Below are 14751 nucleotides of genomic sequence, written 5' to 3'. Positions count from 1 at the left end.
TTCTTTTCAAAACCCTCTGAGCCAGCTAAGCGCCTGAGAGAAAAAGAGACAGAAATGATAGATGACAAGACACCTGCACAATCTGTGCCAGTCGTAGGCCGACAGCATGGATGTATTAATAGAACTGGATAGGGTCACTCCATTGACTGACTGCTCGAAAAAATGAAGCCCTATTTAAAGGACAATGCTCGTTTTTGACAACCTGGACCTTATTTACGACATATTATAAGACGTTTGACTCACCGAGATCACTTTGGTGTAGTTCGGAGGCATGTAGAAGAAATTTAAAATCCAGTATATACAGTATATCCATGTAATGGCGGTGGTCGGGGCACTTAGAATGCAGTTTCTAAAAATCTATTTTCTGCCGCGAAACGGTTGTTTTCATCAATCTGTCTTTATGAATCGCTAGTTGTGCTTACATAGAGCATAGGCCTGTTGAAATAGCTTCCTCACTTGCTCCAGCACGCATGTGCACAGCGTGCTGGAGCAACGATTGCGCGCTGTGCGCATGCGTGCTGGAGCAAGTGAGGAAGCTATTTCGTTTCGAAAGATGTTTCTAAAGATCATATTACAGAGGCATCTGAAAAACCACAACAGGCCTATGCTCTATGTAAGCACAACTAGCGATTGTGTCGCTAAATTCTAAATGTCCATCATCTGGTAGAAATACAGACCACTGAACATTACCTAGTGCTTGCCTCTTGCTGTCCTCGATTTTCTTTTTTCTTTTTTTCAGCGGTGCTCAGATAAATCCTTGGACATGCTGGCTCACAGTGCGGTCTCTAACGCCTCAAACTCACCAGTCGCGCAAGCACAACAGACGCTGTTTGCGCAGGCGGATTTGAGCAGAACCGAATCCATCAGATGCTGGTTCAGAGCGCACAGCCGATAGCGCACTTTATCACCTGTGTTGTTTCTGTAAAACTCAGTAGTTAGTTCATATAACTCTCTTCGTTTTTCAACTTCAATTATCAGTCTGATGTCATTCATGTCTTCTGCTACTGGTTAGTTTGAGGAGTAATGACGTGAAGTAAAGTGAAAGCAAGCAAGCTGGGGCCACTGGGAGGGGGTGGGGCTCTAAGCGTCCGCTTACTTTGCTTATAGGGTGGGCCGGCTCTGATTGTCGCGTCTGCTATGGGGAAATGTTACAGACCTTCAGGACCTTAAAGAGCGACAAGACTGTCAGGGGGGACACGTGCTAAAGTTAGCAGGACTACTCAATAAAGCCAACCACATGCGCACAGTCTTCGGTTTGTATACCTGCGTTACTGTGTTCACCCCATGTGAAGCAGTGGCACGGTCTCTGCAAGGCACCAAAGTCACAGCACTGGGGTCAATGGAATCCGCCAAACTCCTCTGCCAACGACTCAGCACACTGCGACAGGATGCCACCATTGACGACCTTGTGGCCAAGATGAAGGAATATGCAGATCGCTACAACTTAAAGACGTCACATCTTGTGGCCTTTTACTGTGTAATTTATTCCATTTTTATTTAGTTGTGAAGCACATTGCATTTCATTTATGTCTGAAATGTGCTATACAAATTGGTTGATTGATTGATTGATTGATTGATTGATTGATTCATGTGAGTTGAAGCTAAATGGCCATGGCACATGTAGATCCTGATGTGGAGGACTACATCTTCAGCAGAAATGGTCACAATTACTCTGAACTCTTTATCTAAAGCTGTGTTCAGACCGGGCACGATTTTTCCCGTTCGCGGGGCGAGTTTACATAGAAAGTCAATACAATTTGCGCGAACCAGGCGACGGGCGGCGTGAATCAGGCAAACCCGGTGGCGCGAATCACGAGAATTCAAAAAATTAAACTTTTGGCGAATTCGCTGTGCAGCAACCCCTTCGGGGATCCAGTGGCGAGATTCGGGTGAACTGGGTGGCCCGCCGCGCCCGGTCTGAACACAGCATAACATGAATCGGTCTGGTCAAAACAAGAAGCATGAGGAGCAATCAGATTTTTGTGGCTGCAGCTGTTTCAGAGGAGAGACACAGATAGGGTCTGACCCTGCCTCTCCCACATCCTCATCAGTCGTTCCTGAATCGCCTTAGAACTCACATGGTGCCTTGCAGCCTTCCGGTCTCTCTCACAGGCCGTGAACGATAAGAAAGAGTGGACTGTCTCAGACTTGGCTCTCTCCTCTCTCCCAGATGTGTGTTTGTTCCCTTCCCCATGGTTTGTAATGCTCTTTTATTTCATTTTGCTTGTCTTTGGATTCTCTCAGGGCAGACTCTCCCTTCCTTTCGCTTATCTCAAATCCCTTTTTCTCTCTTCATCTTTTAGTCTCGATCTCAATCAATCAATCATCAATCAAAGCTTTATTTGTATAGCGCATTTCATACCCAGAGGCAACACAATGCGCTTTACAGAGAACAAGGGAGGTGGGCATACAACCCACTCTCTACATATTCCAGAGGGAAGCAAAAAAACAGTAATCACCCGGGGGCCGGATAAGTGAGCTGTAAAAATTCTTCCCTGACCCCTCTCAACAAGGCGATCGAGCAAGCTCCAGGAGTATGTTTGTCTACCGGCTAAGAACATTTATAAAGCAATACATTACATTAAATTACATTTCAGAGTGAGAGAGGCTAAAAGCATCATAGGAGAGAGAACATTCTACGGACATGCTACGACATCCACAGCAGACACGGGGGTATCTATCGGACTCCGGGAGGTCTGCTGGTGACAGTGGGGCATCCACTGGACCTGGTTAGAAGATAGGAGGGAAAGAGAGAGGCACTAGGGAGAAGGAAGGCAGAACAGGGTTAGTAGCACATAGAGCCATACAGACCACACAGATATTGAAACAGGCAACCTGGGGCAAGCTCCTGGAATATATTTGTCTAATGGCTAAGAACATTTAAAGAACAATAAATTACATTAAATTAAATTTTCAGAGCAAGAAAGGCTAAGAGCATCAGGTCCAGGCCTAAGCCGGATGTGGACTGATGTGTGTCAGTGTGTACGTGTGTGTGTGTACTAAATACTACGATATCCACAGCTCCACAGCTGACACTGGACCTGGTTAGAGGATAGGAGGGAGAGAGAGAGGCACTAGGGGAGGCAGAAAACGGTTAGTAGCACACTGAGTCATTGAAGCAACACAGCTGTCAGAACAGAACAAGCCTGTTTCAGGATAACCAGCTTCTGTACACTACTTGATATACATACATTGCATAGCAGGATAAATACCAATGTATACAGAGGATTCACCTCTGATCTCTTGTTCTTTTTTTCTCCTTGTCGATCCTCTCTCACCCAGTCATTAGCTGTGTTCGAAACCGTTCACTCGTTCAGTCACTCCCTATTCCCTATGTAGTGTTCCCCATATAGTGGACTACATAGGGAATGATTAAACAGTTTCCGGACACTACATGGAACGTCATTGCGTCGGATATTCATGGACGCAAGCAAGCAGATGCGCCCAGTCTCACGTAAACAAACCGAGCACTGATGGCAGCAGGTTGTATGTCTCAGGTAAATGTATGCAGGTAACTATTCAGTTTCCAAGTTCAGTTTTGAATGTTAAATCCCCCCAAAAAATTTGAAATTCTAATGATGTGCAAGTGTGGTTTTGTCAACTATGGCCACAATAACTATGGTGCTGTCTGCTGTCCCCTGTCTAATACTGTAGCAAGCTGTAAAGTTTAGTAAAGACTGTGATAGCCAGTAAGCTCACAAACTCACAACAGCAGCTTCCATAACATTAACTGTCAGCTGTTAGCTGTCGGTGGCTAAAGCAGTTACCTAACATTACAACAATTCCTGTAATTATGTTTATGCTGCTGGTTCAACTTCTTGTTTCTCAGGCATAAATGGAGGCAAGCTCAAACAGACATTAGCAGCAAAACAGCTACAGGAATTATCGTAACGTTAGCTATTTGCTTTAGCCACTGATAGCTGCCATCTTCTTCACGTCTTCTCCTTCGGTAAAACATGACAGCGTTGCATTGTGGTATACGGGAGAAATTGTAGGGTACATCATCTGTTCACTAGAAATCAACGTGAATTGTGGGTATTTTGTAGTGGTCTATATGGTGAATGAAATTAACCGTTGAGAATTCGAACACTACAAAAAAAATGGCGGACACACTAAATAATGCACTATACAGGGAACGGTTTCGAACACAGCTATGAAGAAATCTCACTTGACGCCATTTTGTTTTAAGAAATAATCCTGGGCTGCTTTTGTCGTCCTCCATTCTCTGAGACACATTTCTTGCATTGTTGATTCTGGCAGTGAGATTGCTCTGTGGTTTCATTCTCTCTGCCAGTGATGTAATCATGACCAGTTAAGCCATTACTGACACAAACCTCTGAGTCTCTGTCCCATGACGAAGGCCTTGGACCCAACTCAAGCTAATCTCCATAACTGTGTTAATGTGTGTGTATATGTATTATAAATTTAAGCAATAAACCACAAGAGGCTGTGGGTTACAGAGATTTTAGAACAGCTAGGGGGCATTGTTAGGCATGACACAAAACTGTTCTAAAATCACTGTAACCCACGGCCTCTCGTGGTTTAGTGCTTAAATTTACAACGCATCTACACAAAATAAAAGCACAGCAACATGAAATGCGATAATTTATTGAAAACAAAACATCATTCTTCCTCCAAGCAAACAAGCTGCAAATGGTTGCCAAGCAACACTGGCAGGAATACAAGCTCAACTACAACCAAAACATGCCAGACTTGACGTTGATAGCAGATAGCAAGCTAACCAGCCGTGAATGATAGGCTACTGTTCTGCTTGTTGGCTAAGCAACATATAAACGGATCAGTTGTCAAAACGCAATGCCAACAAACCTTCGTTTCCAAATACATTTTAAGCTTGTTTGATAGCCAGGGCATAAAATTGACACCCGCTTAGCGTCAATGGTGGGTAGAAATTGAGTTTGGTTTGTAAAAAAAAACAACACTTACCTGCCAGTGGCCGATAGCTAATTTTGAATCGCAAGTGTTTTTTTATATTTCTTTTATGTGCTTCGACCATAGTTAAATTGTGTCTTCTGCCAGATTATTTTGACCCTTGCTGCTCACTGTACGAAGGCCTATGTGACGTGGGCTGGATATGTTTCACGTTGTTTCAGCTTGCGCGGGCTATCGCGTCGGGCCTAACAATGCCCCGTAGCTGTGGTAAAATCCTGTGTAATCCACTGCCTCTCGTGGTCAATTGCTTAAATAATCCACACCCTTCCAGCCAATCAGAATCGAGTATTCACCCAGGCCATGGTACAGTATAATAGCCATTTTCTGTCTGCAGCCTAAACTGCTTGTTGCACAATGAAAATAAGTTGTTGACTTTATTATGTTTTTATCCTTGATTACTTTACGTGTATGTAGTCTACTGCATTTCTGGGAGATAACCTCCTGTGGATTTTGGTGGTGTATATAGAGAGATGTATATATGTAGAGAAAAGTATTGATCCCCCCCCCCCCCAAAAAAAAAGAAGAAAAAAAATGATTATGAATTTATCATCTAAACATTTTTGATAAATAATGTCGTGAACTACTGGCTCACAAGCCTTGTTAGATTTTTTTTCTTTTTCTTTTCGTCTACAGAAAAATGTTAATGTTTTATTTAGCACACATTAAAAACAGTGCTCAGAGGGGAACGAAGCCCGGAGGTCTTCTACGAAGCTCCACCCACAATGTTATCTCTAGCACCTTTAACTTTCAAATTGATTCAATCAATCAGTCCATCAACACACAAATGATAACAAAGAAAATGCATATTTATTCATTAAAGGTCATGACTCAGTGACTTGAGATATCCAACATTTGCTACTGCCTCGAGGAATGCTACTGTGCGGTAGGTGTAGTATGTGTTTGTGTGTGTCACTACCTGTTGCATCATGCACACACATAAGTCTTCCTACACCCCCAGAGGCCTTAACCATGACAGGGTTGCCAAATGTGCAGAACCGCAGTTTGGCGTGTTTAGACATGTGTGTATAGACACCGTCCTTCGCACTTTGTTCCCTCACACTGCACACACACACACACACACGGAGGGGGGTGGAGTTTGTCCTCCTGTACAGAGAACTTTTCCGACTCCTCGTCCATCGATTAAACAGATCTATATCATCACGCCATTCCATTAAGGAGTCCCATCTTATCGGATGCAGGTTTGATGATGCCATTTCCGTCAAATATGCTGTACACACACCTGCGTATGCCTTTACCTACATGTCCACTATCCTCAAAGTGCATCATCCTACTCTCTCTATAGGCATAGGCTGGAGGTCCATGGAAAGCCTCCAGGATAAATTGGATTAAAAACATATTTCTTAGGGCTGCTGGCCCCCGGACAGAGTGGTGATCGATGTGGGTCTCTGGATGTTAATGTACATCCTGTATGGCTCTGCATACTGTAGCGCCACTCTGCTCCTGGGTGACTCAGCATAATCTCGGCGCAGGCCAGGAAAGAGCTTTACTCTTAATGGGAACCATTAGCCCCTTTCCTACTCTCTCACTTCTTCCTTCTGTCCTATATACTCTCTACCTTTCCATTCTGCGCCCCAGTGAGTATCTCAAATCGCTTCCCATTAGAGCCTCTCTACCCGTCTTCTGGATCAATTCTCTGTCTGTCTGTCCATCCATCCATCCATCCATCCATCTGTCCGTCCTTCCATCCATCCATCCATCCATCCATCCATCCATCCATCCATCCATCCATCCATCCATCCATCCATCCATCCATCCATCCATCCATCCATCCATCCATCCATCTATACATCCATCCATCCATCCATCCATCTATACATCCATCCATCCATCCATCCATCTATACATACATCCATCCATACATCCAGCTGCACGTTGTAGTCCTAGTCCTGTGGCCATGTTAGTGTGTGTGTGTGTGTGTGGCCGTGTTTGTGGTGTGTGTGTGTGTGTGTGTGTCACTAGAGAGGTGTAAACAGTGTGGTCCTACTGTTCTCCATAATTGCTGTGGTGCCTTTGAACTCCATTTGGCTTCCATTAGACAGTACGAGGAGGAGGAGGAGGAGGAGGAAGAGCGGAGAGGAAAATAAAGAAAAAAGTAGGGATCACAGAACTCTTTGATGGGCTTCACAGTACTGATCAGTGATCTGCACCATTCTCATTCTAAAGACACTCACCCACACACACATACACACACACACACACACACACACAGTAGCCCTAAAATGTCTGTGAGAGGAGGGGGGATTTGCGTGTTGTTATTGTGTCGTGTTTCTCTCTCTCACATGCACACACACTGAATCCCTCCTCTGTTTCTCTCTATATTCTACACAGCATCTGTACGTACATACGGCTCCTTAATGGTTAACATTCTCTCCACCTAGCCACCCTGGAGACCACACAGGACTGCACCTTGGCCCCATATAAAAGAGCTAGTCGGGCAGAAGATAACTACTGTGTGATATTTCAGCAACACAAACACATTGATCTTCCCAGCGTTGGAGGGAAAGTCGGCATTGACATTCAGAGGCATGTCCACCTTAATCTCATTACATGAAAGTCTCTTCTGCAATGTGGGACAGGGAGTGAAGAGAAATAATGAGAAAAGAGGAGAGAGATGAAAGGATATAACCAGACCGAGGGGAAAGACAAATGATGGCGGATGGAGCGAGACTCCTCTTCTGAAAGGTTGAGACGGATCGCAGCGCTGATCACAGGTGGCTTAGGGTACACCTGACCTTTATGCATTGTGTGTGTGTGCGTGTGTGTGTGAGTGTGTGCACGCGCATCAGTATGTGTGCGTGTGTGTGTGTGCTTCAGTGTGTGTGTGTGTGAGTCAGCAGCTTATGTCATTGACCTTCACATCTGATAATCAACAAGTTCAGAGAGTGGAGGGGGGGGTAACCTTCACATGAAGGCACTGGCTGAGTCCCGTCCATTTGAACTGGTCAGAGGAGGAGGGAGGGTGTGTTGGGCTGTCTGTGTTGTCTTCTTTCTGGCACAGACCCTGTGTGTGGATGTTATATTCCCGGTCTGTCTCACGATAAATTATAACATATTATCCAAATATTTTATAACAATGACAATGATATGCTCTGGTACTCTAAACATGCAGTGGTTGAATACTTAGTAATTATGGTGACTGTTGTGTTTATGTCTTGCAGGAAACTAATAAAACATACTGTTCACCCCATGGAACTCAAATAAGAGAATAAATCAGCCAGATGTTTCCGTAAGCTGTGAGATCATCGGACATCAGTCATGAGAATCATATGACCTAGCAGGGAGGAATTGACTCTTCAGCCAACTCTTGGACACATCCAAACACCAGTACGTCCAGTTTATTCAGCGCATTCAAGTGTGTTGAATGGAATAGCGGACATTGACAGCGATGCTGATAAACAAAGTATTTAGTTTGTTACCAAACCACAGCTCCACCACAGCTTACAGCAGCATATCCTAGGGAACAGTTTTCATCTTCTCTTGCTTCTTTTTGTTTCTATGCCAAAGGTACAAAGTGGACACCTGCTGTTTTGCGCTATGATAATTCATTAAAGTTGATAAGATCTTAAATCCCGTGGTCAGGGAAAGCAGACAGGCCTGTGAGTGTAGACCCATGGTCAAAAGGTCAGCGATGCTATTCTAGGAAATGGGATAAACAGTTTTGGCTATCAGTCCTTGTGTGGAGTAACAGAACACACTGGTGACTTGGAATATCGAGAAGTCCTTGGCGAGGTGTTTGGACTGTGTGAGAAAGTTAGACATGGGAAAACAGAATGAGCAGCAGCAGTAAAGTGAAATATGCCGTTCAATCACTGTCACAGTTCCCCATTCTCTCAAAATGAAAGCCATGCAGATTCTATACAGCCGGGAGGAGGAGGAGGAGGGGGGGGGGGGGATTTGCTGGTCTGTCTGTCTGTCTGAAGGAAGATAAGGAAGATCAATACTGGGTTGTTTAGATGTTCATCTGAATGCCGAGGTTTGGACGACTAGAGATACAGACAGAGGCGAGCCGGAAGCAGGGATGTGTGTGAGCGTGCATGCGTTTGGCTGTTTTAAGTCCTGTCGTGTGTGCTGCTGTGTGGTCGTGTGTGTGTGTGTGTGTGTGTGTGTGTTAGAGAGAGAGAGAGAGAGAGAGGGAGGTGGATAGTAAGAAAGAGAGAGATGGGTGACTGAATGGAGTGAAAGTATCGATGTGGGGAGAAACAGCGCTCAAAGAAAGTGTGTGTGTATAAAGAACAGGGGAAATGGACGACAGAGAGAGGAAGTGGAAGTCTTCTTTAATCCACTCTTATCAGTCTTATCAGAATATCCGTATCCAGTAATGAGACAGATGCATGCTGGGTAACTAAGTATGCTATTAGGATAACCTTAATTGTGGAGAACCCAGTTACTGTACACTCTGTCTAATGAGAATGGCAGCCACTGTAAAACAGTTGTGGCCCTTGTGGTTCTGAATGGTGATTGGATTGTCAGTGGGAGCAGTGGAGCGGGAGGTGGAGAAATACAGGTCAGGGCCCAAAGCAAATAGAATCTCTTTCATGTTCTCACCACACTCATCATCAGCAGAACACCGGGGAGGGACACTTAAATGTGACTGTGGCTCTGTTCTGCGGTGAGGCTGCGTTCTATTGCGGCCGGCTCCTAGCAAGAAGACAAGCCTCAGTGGTCCTGTTCCGTCTCTGGACATGACACTCTACATTACATGCGATGCTACGGCTCAAAGGAGCACATTATATCATCATCATCATCATCATCATCATCATCATGATGATGATGATCACATTATATCAACCAGATTTTAAAAAATAACAACTTTTAAATTACTTTTGTTCATGGAACATGGAAAAAACACCAGTAGGAATATTAATGGCAACAGGCAGGGATGCTTCCAACATGCGGGTTAATTTATGATCACTAAGATCAAGTGTACTGTAGTACAACACGCCTTAGACAAAAATTACCCTAACCCTAACCCAATCAGAATAAATCATCTTTATAATAACACAACGCACAGCAATATGCCGGTGTTGTTTACATGTTGTGAAATTCAGAAGCTTCCATGCAGCCAATCAATCAGACTATGTGTCATTCTACGACTACATCAACAGCCTTACAAAACTCAAGTGCAAGACCTGTATGTGACACCCCACTCTATCATAAAAATGTCTGACTGATGTCATTTTTGTCTAAGACATGTCACATGACAACTGTCTCACCAACCATTGGGCGTAAGACTGTTGAGCTGGTGGAAGTGGTAGGTGAAGAAGAAACGTATAACTTCAACTATACGCTTCAGACACATGTTTATCTCATTGTACCTGGTGTGAATGAATGAATGAATGAATGAATGAATGAATGAATGAATGAATGAATGAATGAATGAATGAATATTTATTTCCGTGTCATGTCCGAGGACCCATCCCTTACGGGATTATAAAACACCATAAACAATAAACAATAATTAATTGGTGTGTGTGTGTGTGTGTGTGTGTGTGTGTGCGCGCGTGTATGTGTGTGTGCGTGTGTGTGTACCTGTCCTCCTTAGACTCCTTAGTCATGCACAAAGGACAGGTTTTGCCTCAACACTTGCTTGTGGGTGTGTGGGTGTCTTTGTAAGACTTCAGACTACTTATCACAGAGATTTACACCCTGTTCCTTTGTAATGCATTATCCTGGACTGATCTGTCAGAATAATCCCCTGCGTCTCTTTCTGCTTCAGACGACCTACATTGTGTAATTATTACTGTGGGAGGCTTACAATGGAGTGCAGATCTGGAGTTAAGGTGTCGAGCAGTGGCCTTTGTGTTCTTTCCTCAAATCACAGATCTGACACCAGCAGACTGGCAACAGCCACATAGAAAGGAACACCTATCCCGTCATGTTAGATCGAGGTCGCATGTCAAGAGCTCCAGGCCGAATGGGAGAGGGTTTGGCAGGGCAGGGCGACAGGTGCAGGAGCCATTTCTTGGCTGTGCTTTGCTCTGTATACAGTCACACTCTCTCTCTCTCTCTCTCTCTCTCTCTCTCTCTCTCACACACACACACACATTACACTACTCGTACTGTACTCACAAGACCCATACACATGTGCTCATGAGGTCATAGCATACACTGTACTGTATGCACAGTCATATTTTTAGAGGGGACAGTAAGAAGGATTGGAACTCCAAGCTCTTGCTGCCTCAGCTGTTTCAAAGAGACTGCAACGATGACCACACACAGTCACGCACACACTCACACACAGCTCTCTCTCTAGCTCTCTCTGTCTCTCTGAAATCCAGGAACCAATTCAGACTGGAAGTAGATGGACGGGACTTCATCATCCCCACCTTCATATCAATTTATTTTCATATTGGCTTGTAATGCCCCCACCGCCCCACACACACACACACACACGCACACACACTTTGAGGGAAAATAATTAACTTCACATTTAGTTCATTTATTCTCCCTCTGACATCCTATCCATCATGATTCATTTCCCTCCCTCCCTCTCATCCACTCTTAATGCCTGATGCTAGTTGCTGGGTTTGCCCGACTCACACACTTCCTGCTTTTTTGTCTCAGGCTCAGCCATTTAAAAGACCCAATAAATACCATCCTAAATCTAGCTTTCTCTCAATTTTCTTTCTTCTTCCCCACGCTTTCTTCTGTTTCTCTCTCCCCTTTATTGGTTGCATGAAGATGGCCATTGTGCTGGTGCTTTAGCTGTGAATGATCTTGCTACTGTGATTGATGGGGGGGTCACAATTTAAATGCCACAAACAAAACAAATGCATCCCGCTCACACACCTGACCATTTCTGACAAGTATTACGCTACTCATAAAATGTCACGCACAGTTGTCCCCGATGTGAACGTTTATCAAATTATGTTATTAGGCCTACATGTATCCCCAAATGAGACTATTTGCTAAGTACTCAATGCTTTAAACTGCATGAGCACATTATAAGTAGTCTAATAGCCTAGGTCTAGTCCCAGATACTGTATGTTTTGGAAATTATGCGCGATAGTCCTACAGTCGGTGCAAAGACAGCTGCTGAACTGCCCGTGACACCGACACGCTGGGGCTAAGCTGGATGTTTTTTTCGCACATAAGATCTGATGAGGTGGGGTCGAGGAACCGAGGAAGGAAAGAGCGCGTTTGGGGAGCTATTCGCTCTCCCCTCCCCTTCGCGCAAGAGCCCGCTCTCTCTCTCTCTCTCTCTCTCTATCTCTCTCTCTCTCTCTCTCCCTCCCTCCCTCCCTCTCTCTCTCTCTCTCTCTCTCTCTCTCTCTCCCTCCCTCCCTCCCTCTCTCTCTCTCTCTCTCTCTCTCCCTCCCTCCCTCCCTCTATCTCTCTCTCTCTCTCTCTCTCTCTCTCTCTCCCTCCCTCCCTCCCTCCCTCTATCTTTCTCTCTCTCTCTCTCTCCCTCCCTCCCTCCCTCTATCTTTTTCTCTCTCTCTCTCTCTCTCTCTCTCTTTCTCTCTGGAGCCTGTTTGTAATTCCTGCGCTTTCGTGCCAGTGCTCGCAGCTGTCTCCCTCGCGCCTCTCTGCTGTTGGCAATCGTCGAACCGGGGACTTTATGCCGTGAGCGCGTTAACCCGACGGACTGCAACTTTCTGCTGGTATATGGGACGTTTATTGTGGTCAACAGGACTGCGACACCTGACGCGATTGCCCTACGCCACTTTTAGCCAATGCTTAAAATCGGTTCAACTGTAAAACGCTGTAGGAATGTGGGATATAACTCACCGGTGAGTTGTGTATTACCAACTTTTAATGTGTTTTTTTTCACACTGGGAGCGGGAAGATTTTGTTTTGCCTTCTGTTCTTTCTGCGTATTTCGGCTCAGAGATTGAGTAGCAGGCAACCACCATCTTCCATTTTCTAATGTCTGTGTATAATTCACAGAAAGGACTGTACAGGCTGGCATCCTGCCAGAGCTAAAACAATTAGCTTCATTCACAGTAACATTAGAGGTTTTCAGTTGTCTGGCCCTTTGAGAAGATAACAGAGCAATTCTAAAAAATGACTTGATTCTGTTGATTTCATGTGACATAAACAATTTCCTATGTTAATTTAGCTAAATAATTAACATTATGTCCTTATCCTCCCTCTCTTAGTAAAAGCGCTCGCCATTCCCTGACAACATGGCAACAGACTTGAACCTGTCATCCCTGCTGAACGTCTCCGACATCAACGACACCCGAGGATGCTCCCTCACCAGGACAGGCTTCCAGTTCTACTACCTGCCCACCGTCTACATCATGGTGTTCCTGACCGGCCTCGTGGGCAACAGCCTGGCCATCTGGATGTTCGTCTGCCACATGAGGCCCTGGAGCGGCATCTCCGTCTACATGTTCAACCTGGCCCTGGCCGACTTCTGCTACGTCCTGTCGCTGCCCTTCCTCATCTTCTACTACTTCAATAAGACCGACTGGATATTCGGGGACGTCCTCTGCCGGCTGCAGCGCTTCATCTTCCACGTGAACCTGTACGGCAGCATCCTCTTCCTCACCTGCATCAGCGTGCACCGCTACACGGGCGTGGTCCACCCGCTCAAGTCCCTGGGCCGCCTGAAGAAGAAGAACGCCGTCATCACCAGCGCCCTGGTCTGGCTGGTGGTGGTGGCGGGGATCTCGCCCATCCTCTACTACTCCAGGACCGGGTCCAAACGCAACGCCACCACCTGCTACGACACCACCAGCGAGGACGAGCTGCCCGGCTACTTCGTCTACAGCATGTGCATGACGGTGTTCGGGTTCTGCGTGCCCTTCGTCATCATCCTGGGCTGCTACGGCATGATCGCCAGGGCGCTGGTGTGCAACGACATGACCAACTCGCCGCTGCGCCGCAAGTCCATTCACCTGGTCATCATCGTGCTGGCGGTGTTCGCCGTGTCCTACCTGCCCTTCCACGTCATGAAGAACCTCAACCTGCGCGCGCGCCTCTACTTCCAGGGGCCGGACACGTGCGACTTCAACAACCGCGTGTACGCCACCTACCAGGTGACACGAGGGCTGGCCAGCCTCAACAGCTGCGTGGACCCTGTCCTCTACTTCCTGGCCGGGGACACGTTCAGGAGGAAGCTGTCCCGGGCCACCAAAAAGACCTCCAGGAAGGGGGACAACCCCCTCCAGTCCCGGAGCGAGGAGACGGCCCTCCACTGCCTGCCGGACTACATGGGAGAGAACGGAAACAGGAAGCTCTGAGAGAGAGAGAGAGAGAGAGAGGGGCCGGATCAGGTGTGGGGTCTGGGTCTGGATAGGCGATGGGAACCGCTATGGAAGGAACGCGTCTGAGGTGTAGCGGTAGGACTGAATAGGCTGGAGGAGCCGCGTAGAGGCTGTGACGGACCGTGCGGCGCGCAGACGGTGTGTCCTTCCAGGGGATTAATCAACCCTGTAACCTCCCCTTGGCCCGCAGACAGAGAGCTGATGTCAGGCTTTGTACAGTAGATACAGTGTCTGACCTCTTGCTCTCTAGCCACCTGTAGTATTTGCACCGCAGGCTGCTCTGACCGTATGTGTGTTTGTGTGTGTGTCTGTGTGAGTGTGTGTGCACGTTTGTGTGTGTGTGGCGTGCGTGTGCAACAAGTGCACAAAGTAAGAATGATCCTTAGCCTTATTTAACAGAAGCAGGAGGTAATATTACCTCCAGACAGTCCTCTCCTGTTCCTGAATTGAATCACCACAAATGGGTTAGCAGAAGACAGAAGTTCAGTCGGATAGGTTAATCAATAGCTATTAAGCAGCAGTTAAGCCTGGTTCAGTGGCTTACAGGTGAGATGCCCGGGATGAG

General features: G+C 46.2%; 1 protein-coding gene across 1 annotated transcript; it reads left to right on the top strand.

Moving 5' to 3' along the window:
* Window positions 1-13091: 13091 nt before the first annotated feature.
* On the top strand, window positions 13092-14162 carry p2ry1 (purinergic receptor P2Y1; the record flags this gene model as incomplete). Its single annotated transcript, XM_084439418.1, has 1 exon — window positions 13092-14162. The coding sequence occupies exon 1, from the start codon at window positions 13101-13103 to the stop codon at window positions 14160-14162; it is 1062 nt and encodes a 353-aa protein (XP_084295544.1). The 5' UTR covers window positions 13092-13100.
* Between the last annotated feature and the right edge of the window lie 589 nt (window positions 14163-14751).

Source organism: Borostomias antarcticus (genome assembly GCF_949987555.1).
Source record: "Borostomias antarcticus genome assembly, chromosome: 1".
NCBI lineage: Eukaryota > Metazoa > Chordata > Actinopteri > Stomiiformes > Stomiidae > Borostomias > Borostomias antarcticus.
This window is presented reverse-complemented; position numbering and strand designations above follow the sequence as displayed.